The 21,662-nt window shown below is 32.5% G+C and overlaps 1 protein-coding gene across 1 annotated transcript; it reads left to right on the forward strand.

Annotated features, from left to right (window-relative positions):
• The first annotated feature begins 12,732 nt into the window (after positions 1 to 12,732).
• LOC109159782 lies at positions 12,733 to 17,308 on the forward strand. The gene is made up of 8 exons (XM_019307894.1): positions 12,733 to 12,967; positions 13,069 to 13,137; positions 13,208 to 13,649; positions 13,735 to 14,663; positions 14,754 to 14,971; positions 15,055 to 15,973; positions 16,058 to 16,928; positions 17,020 to 17,308. The coding sequence occupies exons 1-8, from the start codon at positions 12,733 to 12,735 to the stop codon at positions 17,306 to 17,308; spliced, it is 3,972 nt and encodes a 1,323-aa protein (XP_019163439.1).
• The last annotated feature ends 4,354 nt before the right edge of the window (positions 17,309 to 21,662 follow it).

The raw sequence follows: 21,662 nt of genomic DNA on the forward strand, positions 1-21,662 counted from the left end.
CTGTACGCGGTTTGCAGAAGACAGTTTTGGTAGGAAGATCAGCGTATCTGTTTTGGAAAGGTATGGACCGAATCTTTAAGATTACATTCTTCAAATATTGTCCTACCATCTACAATCAAAGACATCTATGGAAGGAATGTTCTATCGACGGATCTATAAGTACCATCATTCTAAGAGAATTAGGGTTACGCCTTAAGCAAGAAGAAACACTCCACATCTGCTATGAGACTAGATCTTTGATTATTATGCGTCTTCTCAATATAACATGTTGATGGTGATTAAGACTATGAACTTGAGAAGAATCACTGCTGCTTAAACGAAAGGACACTGTGATCACACAGTTGTAGGAACAACTGTATAGAGCGTCATTGAAGTGGACTGCATCAGAGTGGGCTCTCCAAGTGAAGGGATTTCATTGGACTTCTGTATGCATGGCTCTCCATCTTCAACAATCCACTAAACCTGTGTAGACTGGGTATGTACCTTGTGTGGGGCACTTGGGTAAGATTATTGTATATCTACCTTTGTACATTGGATTATGATTTAGTGGATTGGACGCATATGTGATCGTCCCCCAGACGTAGATACACACTGTATCGAACTGGGTAAACATTCTGCGTCTTTGGCTTTGTGTTGTTATCTTCTCTTTAATCTTCTTTATGATTTATTATTACTGACTGACTTCATCGCTAAATCAGTCAGTACATTTCGTCAGTTGATTAATCCAGTTAATCTGTTTAAAAAGAGGAAATGCAAAATTACAAATATAATCTCTAATCATGAACATATTTAGATAAATTTATAGAAAATATTCACATAATTAAGTTGATTTATTCCAAATTGTATTTCATATATTATAATTCTAAAAATATGAATAATAACTAAGAGAATTGCACTTAGACTTCACTAAAAAAAATATAAATTCTAAATTTTGTATGAATAAATTTAAACTCTAATCCGACACATTTCCTCATATGATTGTAGAATTCATCGTATATACACATAATATTTATTAATATGTATATAGGAAGGTTCTATAATATAATTTTATTAATTATAATTCATATTGATAGATTTATACTTAAAAAATTACATTTAAAATTCTAAAAAAGTAGCATTTAAATTTTATATGATTATTATAGTGCATAAGTGTATTTTAAAAATTAGAAATATTCATGTTTTGTTAATTTTATAATTTTATTTCTTTAATTATATTTCATATTTTATTAATTGTAGTTTAATGAAATTGCCACAAATATTTCTATGGAAGAAATCGTATATTTCTCAATTTCATTAATTATATTAATTATAATGACCAAATATTGTTGCAATTACCATAATAATTTCATTAATTATAATATTTGTTCTAATATCTTTCAATATTTAAATACATTACAAAATAATTACACAAAAGAACGAAAGAAAAATTATCAGAATAATTACCTTTAATAAAAATAAGGAAATTATATTAAAAATTAATTATATATTAAGGTAATTATAATTTATATCATGCCAATAATATTATACATTAAGTATAAAAATATATATGTATTTAAATTACTATAATAATTGCACCGAAAAAGGTAACAATACATAATTATTAGGCAATAATATTAATAATTAATTATTAAGGCAAGTATATTTTATTTTGTACTAATAATATTATACATTAAGTATATATATATATATATATATATATATATATATATATATATATATATATATATATATATATATATATATATATACAATTTTAATTTTATATTAATAACCATAGTCTATGTATATACTTTAAGAAAATATTCATTATTAAACAGGGTATAATTTAAAAAGTAAATTATTAATTAAATTACCTAATATAATTGTCTTACTAATTGATTCCTTGCTACTATATATAATTCATATATTTGAAAATTTTTAAAGCTAAATACCTATTAATTGTCTTAATAATTAAAATAATTGTTTGTTAATCAATATTCAATAGTACTAAAAGTATTATTTAGAATTTTTATACATAAGAATTAAGATATAATATTATTAAACTGAAACAATTAAAAATAATATGTCCATATTACAAAAGATTTTATAATAGTAATTTTTATTGCCTAATAGAATTTGTCAATTGTTAAACATTGTTTATGGTAATTATTGTATGACATTTAATACAAAAATTATTAGGTAAAATTTTTATAATTAAGGACTTAAGGTATAATATTACTATATTAAAAAAAAGGTATAATATTACTAAATAAAAATTATTAAAAATAATGTATCCACAATATAAAATAAATTATACTTGTCTTAATAATCATTTTTAATGCTACTGACTCTATTACATTGTATTAATATAAATTTACAATAATAATTTATTAATATAAACTAGTTTTTTATGCGCATTGCACAATTGGGATAATGCCCAATATTTTTCCTAAACCCCGTTGGAGTAGGGCCCACCACTACAAAGCATAATTTTAATAATCTCAATACAAAACACAATTTGAGTGGATCTCTGGGCAAATCACCGGTTAATTGGGGCCTACGACTTCAAAACACGGTTTGAAGGACCCCACTACAAATCACGATTTTAGGAATCTTAATACAAAACATGATTTGAGTGAGTCCCCTGGCAAAATTCTGTTTGAGTGGAGCTCACCACTGCAAAGCATGATTTTAAGAAACTCAATACAAAACACGATTTAATAAGATCTCTTCGGCAAAACATAGGTTGAGTGGGGCCCACTACCAACAAAACACGGTTTTAAAAAACCCACTACAACTCACAACGTCAACAATCCCAATAAAAAATACGATTTGAGTGGTTCCTTCGCAAATCGCTGTTTCAGTATGGCTCACCACTACAACGCATGATTTTAAGAATCTCAATACAAAACACGATTTTTGTGGATATCCTGACAAAATACGGGTTGAGTGAGGCACATAACTATAAAACATGGTTTCAAGAACCCATCCACTACAAGTCACGATTTTAATAATCCCAATACAAAATACAATAATTTGAGTGGGTCCCTGATAGAATGTGGTCTGAGACTCTGAGTGGTCTCACTAATTAAGTGCTAAACATGTCACATGTCATTGTTCAAGTTGACCCACTTTCAACAGACGTGCTAAACTTTCTTAAAGATACAATTTATGTGGTACAAAAATTACAAAATACGATATTAGGGAATACCTTGTTATAATCAAATGTTTATGAATGTATATATAAATGGAAGATTGAAAAAATTCATTACATGAAATTAAATTGGCATTTAACTTTCATGATAGATAAACATAAAATTTATGTCCTTGAATGAAAATGTTAAAAAAATAGAATCATTAGATGTTGTTAAATAATTAATGTTGTTCGAATCCATTAAATGGAAATAAACTAAACAATAAGTGAAAATAAATTAAACAATAAGTGAAAATATTTTGTACACTATATTATATCGCTTATGCTTTCAAATGATCTTTTTAACTGGGATTTCTAATTAATCTAACTCTATAATAAAGCAAGAAGTTTTGCCAATCATTGTTTCCCGCCAAATGAAAACGACACAGTTTTGGTGGAGTCCTGAATCGCGATTTAGTTGCTTCTTTATTTTGCGCGTGTAATGGGATTCCCTATTGGGAATATGCCTAGCCGTTCTTATTATTATACAATCCTTGGTTCCCAAGGAGTTCAATTAATGTAGAACTCTTTGGTATTGTAAACAAGATCATTACTATTAATATCTACAAAGCATAATTAACTGCTACGGCCTACAAGAAAGAATTATATATATTACATACATTACATAGATTACATAGAATATGCAGAGTTGCAATATTCAAATTCACATTAATTGAGGTGTGCGATTTCCCAAACATAGAATGCCGGTATCTTCGTTTTTTTGAATCTTCAGTATGTATAAATACCGGGCTTCTTCATGGCAGAACACTTCAGAAATTTCTCGCACTTTACTGCCTTTTCGAAAGCAATTTTTGGTGTTTCAACATGCCTTCCATGTTCATTGCTGTCAGAAACATTAAGCCGGAACACCAGCAAAGGGCAATACGAGTGAGAGCAGTTCGTGTGTATGAAGTTCCTGAGAAAAGGAGAGAGGGGCAGGTCAGTAAGAGCATGGAAGTTTTGTTCCATGATGAAGAGGTAATTTTATCTATTTGCCAATCTGATTTTGTCTACTAATCATGCCATGTTATCTAATAATCTTAGTGTGTTCTGCTGTCTATAATCTTCTCATCTAATGGTCTTTCAATTAAGCTACTTTCATGCCATGTTATCTACTCATCTTAGTGTGTTTTGATGTCTATAAAATTTTTTTCCTATTGTATTTGCAAGGAGACTACATTCATGCGAGTATCATCAAGAAAGACATTGTAAAGTATAGAGATACAATCAAGGAAGGGAAAGTTTTTGAAATCAAGAACTTCATGGCCTCTACAAACTACTATGTCTACAAGATTACAGAGCATGGTTTCATGCTCAAATTTAACTACAGAACACAAGTGAAGGAAATACATTCTAATGGCTTTCCTTGCAAAATTTTTAGATTAAAGAGTTTTTTTTGGCTTTGAAAGACCCTGATGATGTGAATGACAAGGAGCTGATTGGTACTAAATTGACCTTTCCTAACTGCTAATATCTTCTTTATTCAACTTTTAGTAGTTCTTGCTAATATTTTGTTCATTTTGCAGATGTTATTGGAAGGGTAATTGAGATTTACAATCCTGTGGACAAGATTGTAGGGGGGAAGGCCACCAAACTAATCGACTTTCAAATTGAAGACAATGCGTAAGTTTTTTAAATTAAATTTGATTACATTAGAAAATGATGCACTTTTCTTTTTCATACTTTTGTGTTTTTTTCTGTTTCTAATCCAGTGAGAACACCATGATGTGTACACTCTGGAATGAGGATGTTTCTTCCCTGATGCCTTTTTACAATAGTGATTCGAAAGAACCACTGATTGTTGTCATTCAATGCTGTAGGGCCAAAGTTGTGGGTGGTGAGTTTCTATACTGTTTTCTCTTCTAATCTATAGGTTCAAATACTCTATATTCTATACTGTATATATATCAGTCTATATATCTAAAAATACATGCATCTATTTTATACATTTTTTTTAGGTGAAGTGAGAATAACCAGTTCCTATGATGCTACGAAGCTGTGGTTTAATGAGGATTGGGAAGAGTTTAAAGAGTTTAAGTCAAAGTAAGTTCATCTTTTATATTTCTCCTATTTTTTTTGTATCTTTATTAATGTGTGCTCTACTTTGTACTTCTGATTTTAGACAAGCCATATATTTTTTTTTAACATCTGAATACTGGATTAAAAAAAAATACACTGTACTGTGTATATATATTGAAGTACCATGCTGTACAGTGTATGCATTTCTTCAACTTCACTCAACTACCAATCAAAAAATAAGATAGATATTTTAAATGTTGTCTACTGTATTGTTGTTTGGTGGCTTAGACACATCTAACCAAGTTTCTAATGTTTTTGAAGCATGAAAGCTCAGGGTACTCCAATGAGGAGTCTCAGTACTGGGACACTGCATTCCAACTCTACAGGCATTAGTGAGTTTAATAATGCTTCTGTTATTGTCACTAACTGCCATGATATTAAGAAGGTGAAAGAGGTAATCCACACACTAGCTAGCAATTCTTTCTTTTATTTGATGTAACTGAATTTGGTAAGTGCTATATATACTTACAAAATTATTTGTATACTATAGGATGGGGACTACTATGTTGCTGCAGAGATTCTTGGGTTAGATTTTGAGGATGGTTGGTACTACTTATCATGCCTGAAACTTGGATGTAATAAGAAGCTTAAAGAACAGGAAGGGACACTTTTTTGTACTAAGTGTAAAAAGACTTGTATGATGGGTACAGTTAGGTACAAAGTAGTTGTTATTGCTCTTGACAAATCTGGAGATGCTCCAATGTTACTTTGGGATAGGGAAGTTACAGAGCTTGTGGGTATTCCTGCTTCTATTTTGTATGCAAAATACAAGGAGGTAAATTCTTATAATTTAATGTCTACATTTTTTTCCTAAACTGTTTATATTGTATGTTTTTAATTTTGTTATTTATCACCTATCTAAACAGCTTGATGTTGAAGTGCCACCTGAATTGGATGCTATAGTTGGAATGAAGATGCTGTTTAAGATCAACTTCAAACTGGCTCAAAAGATGGGTCCCAATTACCCATTCAATGTTGTTAGGGTTGTAAGGGATGAGCACTTGCTTAAGACCTATGCTGACAGGTTTGTGGAGCATGAAGAGCAAGACTTAATGTCAAGGACGATTGAGGAGGAAACTAACACCGATGCAGTTTCTGGAGCAAGAATTTAAAACCCTAAACTCTATGAGTTTTTTTTTAATGGTTACAAATAGGGTTTTTTGCTTTTCTTACTAATAGGAAGATTCTATTGGAGTTGAAGTGAATAGTCCTGCCACTGTCCAGCCCTCGCAAAAGGAAGGAGAAGACAATGCTGAAAACTCTGGGGCTATTAAAAGGTCACTTTTGGATGAGTTTTCATTATCCAAAAGTAGGAAGAAGTTGAATGACTCAGAAATCAAAAAGGAAAAGTTGTAATTGAGATTGATGGTTGAAAGTGATTGTTGTTAGCCGGACACTATCCAGACATGTTTATTTTTATTTTCCTAATACTGTGGTGTGACACTTTTTTATTTTCAGTTTTTGGGATGTTTTAGAACTTTTATCTAATGTTTTTAGTTATTGCCTAACTGTTTAGTACAATACATTGGTGTATATACTGCTATTAGAACCTGTTTTGCAGTTTTTCTAATTTTCCTTTCAGGTTATTCAGAGTAAGGATGAAAGGTGTCCAAGTTTAGCAAGGATGCCAGGTGGCCAAAGTTTTAGAAGGTAGACAGGATGGAAATAGTTTGGCAAGCAACTTAGACTTTGTAGTTGTGTTTTTTTTATATGTTCAATTACATGTTAGACTTTGTAAGTAATATTCCAAACTTATGGACAAATAATATTCCAATTCTAAGACTTTATATCTAAATATATTGTGCCTAAAAAATAGAGTTAGTTCCAATTACCTATTTGCACAATCTTCTTTTACTCTGTTTGCATCTCTCCAAAGCACCTGATGTCCAAGCTGGTATCCATCAAAGTTTTCTAGCACATTTAAAAAAAATTAGATAACAGCAACTAAATTCAATATTTGTAAAGTAATTTACATTACTGTGTTAACTAAAAAACCAACAATCTCCTTTAAACGGAAAAATGTTTTGAGCCTACACAAATCTGACTTTTATACTGATATAGAATAAAACAATTGAACAAATTCCAGATGTCAAATAGAATAGAAATACAAATAGATTAACAGTGTCGATACTCGAGGACCATTTCTTGAACAAAGACATTTTATTCAATGTGTCTATTATTAATAAAACAAAGTTGTTTCTTCCAATAAAAAACATTTAAAGAATATTATGATACATAGAAGAACATTATACCAGTTTTAAGCAAAGAGAAAAAAAAAGTAATTTAAATTTCTGTGTTAACTAAAAAAATGAGAATCTCCTTAAATAAAAATAAAAAAAATTGATCATACACAAATGGCACTTCTATACTTATATAGAATAAAATAATGCACCAAAGTCAAGATATCAAAGACACTAGAATTAAAAATATATGAAGTTGGTCGGTAGTTGAGGACCATTTCTTGAAAAGGACATTTTACTGAATGTATCTAATATTAAAAAAACAAAGTTGTTGCTTGCAATAAAACACATTTAAAGAATATTATGATATATACAAAATAGTTATACCAGTTTTGACCAAACAGAAAAAAAAAGTTATTAACATTACTGTGTTAACATTAGTGAGTTCTATACTTATATAGAACCAAACAATGCACCAAAGTCAAAGCAAGTAATGGAAAACTTTTTGCATTAGTTTTATACTGATCCAGATATCAAAGAAGTAGAGGACCATTTGTTGAAAAAAGTCTTTGTTTATTTAATGTGTCTATTGCCTTACAAAGTAAAGTGAACAAACTTACAAACTATGCAAGTATATGCATACAAACTAATCTAAAGACAGGCAAGTAAAGATAAAGTCTTAACCTATTTGCTTATATGACCATATTGCTTTTAGTGGTCTTTCATTGATTGGTTTTTTTCTGCGGGCTGCTCTTCAATTTCTTCAAAGCTTGAATTATTTCATTCTAATAAGAATAACAAAAAAAATAAAAAAATTGGTTAGAATTTGTGTTCAGAATATTTAATAAGAGGAAAAGGATACACTGGCATAACAGAGAATTAAATATGAGTAGAATCAAATAATAAATGTATGTATGTGTTCAATGTTCTTACAACCTATCTAAACAAATTGACAAAAATGAAAGTAAAAAAAAGATGAACTTGGTCTATACTTGATGACCATTTGTTGAAAAAAGTCTTTTTAAATCAAACTGTATATTGCCTTACAAACTAAAGTGAACAAACTTACAAACTATGCAAGTATAACAATACAAAGTCATCTAAAGTAAGGTAAATCAAGATAGAGTCTTAACCTATTTGCAAATATGACCATAGTGCTTATTTTCTGCTTGCTGCTCTTCAATTACTCCACAGCTTGGATAATTTTGTTCTAAAACGAATAAAAAAACAAATAAAAAAGTTAGAATTTGTGTTCAGAATAAATAATAACAACACCAGTATATAAGAAATTTGCTAGCACATTTAGAAAGAAAGTAGATAACACCACCTAAATTCTGAATTTTAAAAGTAATTAACATTACTGTGTTCACTAAAAAACTGAGAATCTACTTTAATTAGAAAAATAATTTGATAGACTGCCATAACAGAGAATCTTGAAGAGTTTTAGAACCAAAGAATCAATCTGTGTGTTCCATGTTCTGACCAATTATCTAAAGAAATTTAAGACAATGGAATTATTGGCCTGTTAAGTAAAAGTTAATCATTCTTAGGGAAAGAAACACATTCCCTAAACATTAAATATAATTGATGGACAGCTATCATTAATATTAACAGAAAACTCTTCAGTTCCAATCCTATTTTCGAAATCAAGGCAAAAAGTTAAGTAAACTACAATGAACCAATCTAAAGAAAGATGCCCCATCTAACTACCAACACAGTTCTCCAGTTTCAGACCACAGCCAAATAGACAATTCACAAAGACATTTTCAAGTACACACAATAGACAGTGCAATGAGGAAAATCACTAAGTCAACAATTATAGGCATCAAAAGGAAACCAAGTGAAGAAAATAAAGGTATGTTCGAAACTTATCTTTTTCATTTTAAAATAAAGCTTCATTGTAGCATCCCTCTTGCCTAGCGATTTTGTTTGTCTTCTCCATCTCCTCAAATAATTCTAGTATGTCCATGAAAAACAACATGATAGAGTAGATTACAGGTTAGGATTTGTGTGTACCAGAATATAGCTATAGCATTTTGAACATGATATTTACACAGTTAACAGTAATTTCAATTGTGTGTTTTTATAGCAACACTACAAAGAATACGACTTAGAACCCTAATTGCTATGAATCATACAAATATGAAATTAAGAGCTTCTATCTATGATTCTCGATATGCATGCTTAGATCCAGTAAATTAGATCAAGTTTAGAACAAACAACATTGATAAATCCGAACCATAATCAAATTGACTGGAAATTAAATGCACACTAACCTTAGTAGTTGGAAATTAGGTTCACTGCAGCGTGATTTCCACCATTTACTATGGTTGAACACTACGATCTTTCACGGTGTAGACACTTAAATTTTGATAAATATTGATTATTTATCAATATTAGTATATTTGAATATATTTGAAATATTTTGGATAATATTGATATTATCTAATTTGTTAATTAGATAATATCAAAAGAGTTTGAGCTTATCAAAACTCTCTATCCTACCGCTATAAATAGGAGCTCTCATTTCTATGTAATCTCACACATCCTAGGAAAAGTGATGTAAACATCTAGAAAAATATTATTCAGGATCACAATAAAAATGTGATACTGAAAGTAGAAGTCTCTCCTCCATAATGATCTGCCTATGCCTATTGATCCAAACCTCCATTGAAGATCAAGCCATTTGAACCCGGAGGCCCTTCAAGAAGAACAAGCTATATATACAAGCCCTTCTTTGAAGATCAAGCCACTTGAAACCCGGAGGCCCTTCAATGGTGGAGTGTTCAAGGCACCAATTGAAGAATCAGAGGATATCCAGAGACATGTACCCACACCGCATTGATACTTGATATGTAAACCAGAACTTTGAATTTCTAAATATAATTCAATTTTCTTTGTTCACACACGGAAATGAAAGATCGCGATTATGTACTGAGAATCGGGGAGATGCTCATCTAGACCAGACTAAGACTTCTCCGGAAACAATGTTCAGTAAGAGCAGTTGAAACCGAGATTACGACTAAGCACTGATCTAGATTTAGGAGAGACAGAGAGAGATCGGAAGTGAGTTTTGAGAGGGTGAAGAACAGATCTGTTCGAACAAAGGCGAAGGAGAAGGGTATTCACCCTTCTTCCTCTTCTCAGATGTTATTCTGACCGAACAAACATATACTCCGTAATATTATATATTAATATATATATATATATATATATATATATATATATATATATATATATATATATATATATATTGTTATATAAATAGATAAATAGATTTAAATAGTTTATAGATATAAATTAATAAGTATATATATAGTCTTCATATTATTTAATGGTGTGATTGTTATGTGTAATTAATTAGATATATTATTTTTCATTGTAATGATATTGATTGTGCACACAATTTTGTGGACCATGTTATACCTAATAATTTGTCCAGTAAACTTGCGGCAGGTTATTGTTTATATCAATTACAATTTCAGGTTATAGGCTACCATAAGTATATTATCCGTTAGGTGTGTTTAGTGTCACAGCAACTACTTTCGTCATAAGTGTTACGCAAATCTTAAACAATTATAAATTATTGGTGTACTCTGAACTATGTTATGTGTAATTCATTTTTACGAATTTTTTTTATTTGAATTAATTTTTATTTTAATGTTAGATTTTATATTACAGAAAATGAATTGGGCAACTCATCAACAAGGAATAATTCTGCTCAAGGAAAACAACAGCCTTCGAGAATAAATCCTTCCCGCATTCCTTTTGGAGGGTGTTTGTCTCAAAACATCACACCATTGAGTAACATTACTAACGGTAAATCCCCTTAGTTGAATTCATATACCTTCATTTTTAATTTAAAAAACCTTATCTTTTTAATTAGGTGCACAAATTGACTGTAAAATTAAATTGTATAATTATAATGTAAGTAATGTATCATACCAATGTACATGGAATACTTTAGTATCACAATAATACTTTGATTGGTATTAATGATTTATACTTTCTAATTAATGGTATTTATTGTGCACTAAATTATGTGGACCATGGTCTACCTAATAATTGGTCCACTTATTAGGTAACTCTTATTGATAGCAATTACAATTTCAACTTATAGTCTAACATAATTAATAGCGTTAGGTGTGATTAATTTATACAATTTTAACTGTTGTAATTACTGTTGCTATTATAGTATTCTAACTTTTTTTTTTTACATCACAGCAAATTATTTAGGCAACTCATCATTAAGGACTAATGTTGGTCAAGGTAAAGACCAACATACGCCAAATATTCCTTCCCAAATTCCGGGGGGCGGTTGTCTGTCTCAAGATATCACACCATTCAGTAACATCAGTAATGGTATATCCCCGAGAATGAATTGATATACATTCATTGTGAATTTAAATATCCTTATAGTTTTAATTGTTAAACGATGTTTGTCAAATTAAATGTTATATTTTTAATGTAATTTATGTTTAATAATATAAATTTGTAATTGTTCTTTACAATAGTTACATTTTTTTTTGTTATGTGTAATTAATTGATTAGATTGTACTTAATGATATATACTTTTACATTCTAATTCTATTTAGTTTGCACAAATTTCTTCGGACCATGGTCTACCTAATTCTATTCGATTACATATTAATGTTGTGCAATTGAACAAATATTTATGTTATGTCTACTAATTTGTTTCGAGTATAAATTATTGGAATTATTTCTTAATTTAATGTTATATTTTATATCATAGCAAATTATTTCGGCAACTCATCTTTTACGAATAATGCTGCCCAAGCTAAAGACCAACGTACGACAACTAATCCTTACTTTTGTCTGAAAATATCGCACCATTGAGTAACATCACCAACAGTAAATCCCCTAAGATTAATTGATATACATTCATTGTAAATTTAATTATAATGTAATTCATGGTCCATAGAACTCAGTGTGGAATTGTAATTTCACTAATTTGTCTTCATATGATTTACTTTTTAATATCAATTTCTAATTTTTCGTTAAAATAGTTAAATTTCTTTTATTATGTGTAATCAATTTGTTGGTTTGTACTTAGTGAAATATACTTTTTCATTCTAATTCTATTTATGGTGCACAGATTTTTGTGGACCATGGTCTACCTAATAAGTTTTCCACTAAAATATGATACTTATACCGTCAAATTACTTTTTCATTTTCTAGGCTAGCATAATGTAGATGTTAGGTGTACTTAATTTATAATATTAAGACTTCTATAATTTATTTTGTTATATTGTTATACTTTAAATTTGTCTAATATTACGTATGTGTACAGTACGTTCGTCCAATACACAGATCGGTGCAACCAATTGCCAGCCATTTGTTTTGGTAGATAAAGAAAATCCTGCATCGACGATAACACAAGATGAATTGGCAATTCGTAAACCATGGAATAAATATGGAATTGTCGATGACCATGTAACAACAAGAGACTTGCTATCTGCCTTTGAAGGTGAATGTAACCCTACAATGATCGACGCACCAAATACGTACATACCTGGTAAGAAGATACTCTACTGGTTATTGAAACAACTATAAGTAAAGTACATATGCAAACCTTAAACTATTAAAATTGATTTTTAAATGTATTTCTAATTTCAGATGCAAATATATCGAGAAACGATGATAGGCAAAACTTCGATATTGGGACATCCTCTGGTCCACAACATGGTATGTAGATTTGTTTTATAACTCCTTAAAATATCAATCAGTATTTCATTTTGTATATATTTTGTTTCAGGTCAATACTGCGATTTTGGTGATGCAACAAATAAATGCGTCCATTGTGGGGCTTTGTTTTGGTTTGAAGAAAGGAAAAAGAATTTGTCAACAAAAGCATCTCCACTGTTTATGTTGTGTTGCAACAATGGGAAGATCAAGTTGCCGGAGAATAAGTTGCCACCAAAATGTATATTTGATCTCTTTTTCGGCAATGACGAATTATCAAAAGAATTTCTACACAACATTAGGACCTACAACAACATGTTCTGCTTCACATCCATGGGAGGAAAAATTGACAAGAGCGTGAACAAGGGGGGAGCACCTCCAATTTTTCGATTAAGTGGTCAAAACTATCACCTCATGGGCACTCTACTTCCAGAACAAGGCAAAGAACCGCATTTTGCCCAGTTATATATATACGACACGGCAAATGAAAAGATCAACCGTATCAATGCTGTGAGGTAAAAAAGTTTGCGTGTTAATACTAATCATTAAATACTATTTTTTATCTTGACAACTATATATATCAAGTTTTTGTTGTTGTAGGGGTAGTGGTGAGCAAGATGACATTCATGTAGAAATAGTGAATGTCATTCAGAAAGACCTCGATGAAAATAATGTTTTGGTTAAGTCTTTTCGGATGGCTATGTCTGAGTTGGATATTAATCCATGCGCCGAGGTCAAAATCAAGTTGTTGGGAAAACGAAATAGAGATACGAGGACCTATAATCTGCCGCAAGTTTCAGAAGTAGCAGCGTTAATTGTGGGAGATCTGGATACCAGTATTGGAGAGCGTGATATTATTGTTCAATCGAAGGGTGGCCACCTACAGAGGATAAGTGAATTAAATCCTTCATACTTGCCGCTGCAATACCCTATTTTGTTTCCATATGGCGAAAACGGTTATCGGGAAGACATTTCATTCGCGGACGTTGTAGGCAAGCGCTCTTCAGGTGGTAGGCAGAGGATTAGTCCCAGGGAGTTTTTTTGCTACCGCATACAGTCTAGACCGTCAGCTCCGAGTACCATATTATTTGCAAAGCGGTTGTTCCAACAATTTGTTGTAGATGGCTACACAATGGTTGAGTCTGGAAGACTGATTAATATAAGGACACACCAAAAAAGCCTAAGGTGTGAGAGTTATAGTGGATTGACTGATGCTTTGACAAGGGGTGAATTAAGCCCTGCAGCCCAAGGTCGCAGAATAATACTACCTTCAAGTTTTACGGGTGGTGCTAGATACATGATACAAAACTACCAAGATGCAATGGCAATATGTAGATGGATTGGATACCCAGATTTATTTATAACCTTTACATGCAATCCGAAGTGGCCTGAGGTGCAACGCTTTTTAAAAGACCAAAGGTTGAAGCCAGAAGATCGGCCGGACATTATTTGCCGGTTATTCAAGATTAAGTTGGATGCTTTGATAGCTGATTGTCGAAAGAATAAACTATTTGGCCCTGTGGCTGGAGGTAATATTTTGTCCTTTTATTTTAAATCAATTTTGATACAATTTTATGTAATTACTTAATCTTATGATGTTTATGTCTATGTTGTTGCAGTCATATATACAATTGAGTTTCAAAAGCGAGGTCTTCCACATGCTCATATATTACTTTTTTTGGAGAAAAGTAAAGAAGTTAGGCAAGTTCTTACTCTAGACAACATAATTTGCGCAGAGATTCCAGATGAAAAAAAAGATGCAGAGTATTACCAAGCGGTAGAGGAATTTATGATGCATGGTCCATGTGGAAAAGTGAGGACCAATTCTCCATGTATGGTAAATGGGCGATGCTCTAAACATTTTCCTAAGAGATTTGTTGATAGTTCTACATTTGATGATGATGGTTACCCGTTATATAGAAGGAGAGACAATGGCAGTGTAGTTACAAAGAACGGGATCGCCTTGACAACAGGTATGTGGTACCGCACAATAGATATTTATTGCTCAAGTACAAGGCTCATATAAATGTCGAGTGGTGCAACCAGTCACGGTCAATCAAGTACCTGTTCAAGTATGTTAACAAGGGTCATGATCGGGTAACCGCCGAATTTTACAAAAGATGCAATGATGAAGAGAATGACAAAGCAATAGATGAGATAAATATGTACTATGATTGTAGGTACATATCCCCGTGTGAAGCGGTCTGGCGTCTGTTTGGTTTTGATATACAACTTCGGGCGCCTTCGGTGGAAAGGTTAAGCTTTCATCACCTTCCTAATCAACAGAGTGTGATATTTGCAGATGATGATGCTGTTGAGAACATTGTGAATAGACCTACGATAGCACAGAGCATGTTTTTAGAATGGTTTGAAGCTAATAAAACATACACCGATGCGAGAGAGCTTACTTATGTTGAGATGCCAACAAGATTCGTTTGGAAGAAAGACCTTAGAAAATGGCAGCCACGAAAGAAAGGGTTCTCAATAGGAAGTATATTCTATGTCCCGCCAGCTACTGGTGAAATTTTCTATTTGAGGTGTTTGCTGAACAAAGTCCGCGGCCCTAAAAGTTATGAAGATATTAGGACTGCAAATGGGGTGCAATATGACTCATTCCGAGATGCGTGTTATGCAAGGGGTTTAGGTGATGATGACAACGAATATGTTGATGCAATAAATGAAGCCAGTCATTGGGCGTCAGCAGATCAATTGAGGAGATTGTTTGTGACATTGCTAATGAGCAGTTGCATGGGGAAACCGGAAATAGTTTGGCATGCCGTTTGGCAACATCTATCAGACGATGCACAATTCAACGTCCGTAGACAACTGCAGAACAGAGGTAATCGTACATTTTTAAAAAAATATTAAGTCAAGTTTAACGTACTTTTGTTATAAAATCAAATTTTAATATATATTTATGCAGATTTTGTGTTGACCGATTCGCATAAAATGAACTTTGCTTTAGTAGAGATTGAGAAGCTATTATCTAATCATGGTAAGAGTTTGAAGGACTATCCTGAGATGCCAACGGCAAATTTTGGTGCGTTAAACATTATTGCAAATAGGTTTATTCAAGAAGAATTAGCATACGATTGTGGCGAACAGGAGAAAGAGAATCAAGAATTGGAAAGGCAGTTAACAGACGAACAAAAGGCAATATACAATGAAGTGTTAAATGACGTGGATCGCCAGGAAGGGGGGTTATTCTTCGTTTATGGTTATGGAGGGACAGGTAAGACTTTCTTGTGGCGAGCACTTTCTTCCGCATTAAGGTCTAAGAGTCAAATAGTGTTAAATGTTGCTTCTAGTGGCATAGCTTCGCTTTTATTGCCTGGTGGCAGGACGGCACATTCTCGGTTTGCTATACCGATATTTGTTAATGAAGATTCCACATGCAACATACGTAACGGCAGTGAACTGGCAGAACTTCTTGTGCAAACAAAGTTGATAATATGGGACGAAGCCCCAATGATGCATAAATTCTGCTTTGAAGCCCTGGATCGAACTATGCGGGATTTGATGCGCTTCATAAATCCAATGAGTTCTGATATGACATTCGGTGGTAAGACAGTTGTTTTGGGGGGCGATTTCAGGCAAATTTTACCAGTCATTCCAAAGGGTACTAGACCGGATATAGTTCGAGCGAGCATTAGCTCATCCTATCTATGGAAATCCTGTAAAGTCCTAAGGTTGACTAAGAATCTACGTTTGAAGAGTGTTCAATCAGAATACGAGTGCAAGGAGATCGAGGAATTTGCAAAATGGATAGCTAATATAGGTGATGGAATTATTGGGTGTCAACTTGAGGGGGGAGTCAGAGATTACTGTTCCAGAAGATTTGTTGTTGAAGTGTGAAGATGACCCTATTGCTACAATTGTTGATAGCACTTTCCCCAATTTCCGACTGGGAATTGCCGATTTGTCATATCTTAATCATAGTGCAATTTTAGCTCCAACATTGGATGTGGTAGATGCCGTTAACCAATACATGAATGATCATAATCCTTCTGAGGGTAAGACATACTTGAGTTGTGATTCTGTGTGTAAGTCAGATGCCAATGTTGACATGTTAGCGGATTTGCACACTCCCGAATTCTTGAGTACCTTGAGATGTTCTGGAGTACCAAATCATGCATTGACATTGAAAGTTGGATCACCTGTTATGCTATTGTGAAATATTGATCACACATTAGGATTATGCAACGGTACAAGGTTGATTGTTACAAGGTTGGCTGACCATGTGTTGGAAGGCCAAATCATGTGCGGCACAAATGCAGGAACCAGAGTATTGATTCCTAGGATGTCACTTACACCGTCAGATCCAAGATTGCCTTTCAAATTTCAACGAAAGCAATTTCCTTTGATGCTATCCTATGCCATGACAATCAACAAAAGTCAAGGACAAACGCTTGCTAAAGTTGGGTTGTTGTTGAAAAAACCGGTCTTTAACCATGGACAACGATACGTAGCTGTTTCAAGATTTAGTAACCCCAGGGGTTTGAAAATTTTGATTTGCGGGGAAAGTGTACCATGTCTTAGTACGACTAAAAATGTTGTGTACAAAGAAGTCTTCAATAATGTATAATAACATTCAACAATTTATTATTTAAAATTTAGTATTTGTTTAAATAATACGTTTCTTATTATGTTTCTTATTCTTATTATATTATACGTAATATTCTATGTACTATATAGGTAGTGTCCCTTAATGTATAATAAAATTACTATATTCATCAATGTGTAATAAAATCACAACTTTTCATTTCACATTTTTACAGGTTCAAATAACTATATTCTATACTGTATATATATCATACTATATATATAGCCGCGCATCGCGCGGCTGCACCTACTAGTTAGGGGAAGAAGTAATTAGATCACCATATTAGTAGAAGAATTAAGTAAGAAAAATGCCATAATTGTTAGGATTTTAAAATTTTAAAATACTAGTATTTTCGCACGTATGATGCACAGAATGAATTTGTTGTATTATATTAAGAATATTTGGACTGATATATAATTATTTAAATTAGAACATCAAATATTATATAGTGTAATTGAATATATGATTTGGATAATCTTAATACAAAACATGATTTGAGTGCGTCCCCTGACAAGATCCCGTTTGAGTGGGGCCCATCACTACCGAGCATGATTTTAAGAAACTCAATACAAAAGATGATTTAATTGGATCACTTGGCAAAACATAGGTTGAGTGGGGCTCACACCGACAAAACACAGTTTGAAAAACCTACTACAAGTTACGACTTCAAGAATCCCAATAAAAAAATACAATTTGAGTGGTCCCTTGACAAATCACTATTTGAGTATGGCTCACCACTACAATGCATGAGTTTAAAAATCTCAATACAAAACACGATTTGAGTGGATCTCCTGGCAAAATACAGGTTGAGTGAGGCACACAACTATAAAACATTATTTTAAGAACCCCACGCTACATGTCACAATTTTAATAATCCCGATACAAAACACAATAATTTTGAGTAGGTCCCTGATAGAATATGGTATGAGTGGATCTCACTAATTAAGTGCTAAATATGTCACATGCCATTGTTCAAGTGAACCCACTTTCTATATACGTGCTAAACATTCCTAAAGACACAATTTATGTGGTACCAAAATTTCAAAATACGATCATCATACAATATGATCCAAACAACGGTTTTAATTGTTACATTGCAAATGTTATATCCACCTGTGTAACATGGAAAAGCATTATAATTTTATATAATAATTAAAAAAAAAAAGCATAAAGCAAATAAAGGAGAAAGCTTTATCAATTGTGTGCCTCACAAGAAAACACTCAAAAAAAAAAAAAAAAAAAACACATACGATTCAAGATTTATAGCCATAAGCTTTGATCTTTGTGCATAATTCATGTGGGAGAAGGATATAGATATACATATTAGGATGCTGAAAACGGGTGTAAATGGAGCCCTATTTTATAGTGGGTGGCATGGTTCAAAACAAGGTTTTAGCGCAAATTATGCCCTGGAAATGTGTTCACCATCCATGGTGAACACGGGTCCAAACGATGTCGTTTTTAGGGGTAAAAAAATTTTGTTAATGTGCTGTTAACGGTGCACGTTTGTTCATATTATGAATTTTCTGTTATGAGATTATGAATGTACTATAAATTCATAATCTCATAACAGAAAATTCATAATCGCATAAAAGAAAAACATTAATTAAATTATGAATTTTCTGTTATGAGATTACAAATTTACAGTTATATAATTATGAATTTTCTGTAAATTCATAATCTCATAACAGAAAATTCATAATCGCATACCAGAAAATTCATAATCGCATACCAGAAAATTCATAATCGCATACCAGAAAATTCATAATCTCATAACAAAAAATTCATAATTTCATAACAGAAAATTCTTAATCTCATAAAAGAAAATTCATAATTTCATAATTGCACATTCATAAATCCATGCCTGCACATTCATAATTTATGAATGTTGAAGAAACTTGCGCAAAGAGGAAGTGAAACCGCGAAATGTGAAAATGAAGAAGAAAAGTCGTGCAGTTAATTAAGAAAAAAAGAAAAAAAAAAAAGATAACGGTGCACCGTTACCGTTGGGACCGTGTTCACCATGGATGGTGAACATGGTTCCATGGCATAACGATTGAGGTTTTAGTGGTCCCACCACTATAGAACATGGTTTTAGTACATGGTAGGCAGAACATGTTTTTATGGGTGGGCAGAACATATTTTTACGGGTGGGTAGAACATAGTTTTAGTGGTCTCACCATGACAAGGCTTGATTCGGTCCTACGAAAAACTCAATTTGACACTAGGACAAAAAGAGCAAAGAAATGTGACTTTAGGTTACCCTTATTTAAAGAAGGGTAGTGTATTGTTAAAAAAAATGTGTTATGACATAATCGTAAATAAATGAACACGAAACCGTGACCCTTTTTTTTTTTTTTTTTGTAAAAATGGGATGCCCTTTCTTTAAAAAAAAAATGGAATTTAAAAACTTAAAAATTTCACTAGGAGAAAGTGTCATGGAGAGTAAATTTAAAAATAAAAATAAAAACTTTCTGAAACTCTTCTTTAAAAAGAAGGGTCGCGGAAGGTTGCCTAAATTTTTTACATTGTAAATAAATTTTCGTTTCTCGTGCAACCCTTCATTTCACCACCAACCTTTTCTCTCTCAAATAAATTCACAAACTCTTCACTTCTTCTCTTCTTTGTTTTTTCTCTCACTCCATGCTTTGTTCTTTCTAACTCTCAGCCTTTTTTTTTTCTTTTTTTTTGGAAAGTCACCGTTCAGAGCTTTAGAAAAAATAAAAGAGTAAATACCCAAAATGGTCCCTCGACTATAGCTAAATTCACAAATTGGTCCTCAACTTTCAATTTCACCCAATTAAGTCCTTAACTTTGTAATTTTAACACAATTTGGTCCTCTGTCTATTTGACCGTTTGTTGACTGTGATTTTTGAGAATATATATGTAATTTCATGGTCTATCGTCGGTTTTTTAAGGTTCCGGTTGCATTTTCAGACCGCACTGTTACATTTGAATTCACTGTCGAAAGCAATCTACCAAACCCGGTCACCTTCTTCATCCTCCCTTTGGATTCAATGTAGTTGAATTCGTACCAGAGCGAAGAAGACGACGTGTTTCCGAACCGGTGCAACGGGATCCTAGAGGCCTCCACGTGCTCCGACGAGAGCTGAAGGTTCTTCTGGAGATCGTCGATCACGGTCAACAAATGATCAATTAGATAGAGGACCAAATCGTGTCAAAATTGCAAAATTAGGGACTTAATTAGGTGAAATTGAAAGTTGAGGACTAATTTGTGAATTTAGCTATAGTCGAGGGACCATTTTGGGTATTTACTCAAAATAAAAATACATTTCACAAAACGCGATATAAGGGTATATATTTGAGTGGGTTCAGAGGCAAAACGCGTATTGAGTGGGGCCATCACTACGGGGTACGACTTTACGAATCTCAATACAAAACATGTTTTTTGTGGGTCCCTGGCAAAACATCATTTGAGCTAGTGAGGCCCACCGCTACAAAGCAAGATTTTATAAATACCAATACAAAACACGATTTGAGTGGGTCCCCTGGAAAAATGTCATTATAGTGGGGCCCACAACTACAAAGTATGAATTTAAGAATTTCAATACAAAACATGATTTGAGTGGGTCCCTTGGCAAAACGCCGTAGGAGTGGGGCCCACCACTACAAAGAATAATTTTAAGAATCTAAATACGAAACAAGATTTGAGTGGATCTCTTTGCAAATCAACGGTTAAGTGGGGCCCACAACTACAAAAAACGGTTTGAAGGACCCCGCTACAAGTCACGATTTTAAAAATCTTAATACAAAACATGATTTGAGTACGTCCCCTAGCAAAATCTTATTTGAGTGGGGCCCACCACTACAAAGCATGATTTTAAGTAACACAATACAAAACATGATTTAATTGGATCTATTGGCAGACCATAGGTTGAGTGGGGCCCACAGCAACAAAACACAG

The sequence above is a fragment of the Ipomoea nil genome, unplaced genomic scaffold (genome assembly GCF_001879475.1).
Source record: "Ipomoea nil cultivar Tokyo-kokei standard unplaced genomic scaffold, Asagao_1.1 scaffold2845, whole genome shotgun sequence".
In the NCBI taxonomy this organism is placed as follows: Eukaryota; Viridiplantae; Streptophyta; class Magnoliopsida; order Solanales; family Convolvulaceae; genus Ipomoea; species Ipomoea nil.

Coding starts and splice junctions, on each gene's coding strand:
- LOC109159782 (XM_019307894.1), top strand. CDS start 12,733: ATGTGTACAGTACGTTCGTCCAATACACAGATCGGTGCAACCAATTGC. Junction 12,968..13,068: donor ACCAAATACGTACATACCTG/GTAAGAAGATAC, acceptor TTCTAATTTCAG/ATGCAAATATATCGAGAAAC. Junction 16,929..17,019: donor ATAGGTGATGGAATTATTGG/GTGTCAACTTGA, acceptor AATTGTTGATAG/CACTTTCCCCAATTTCCGAC.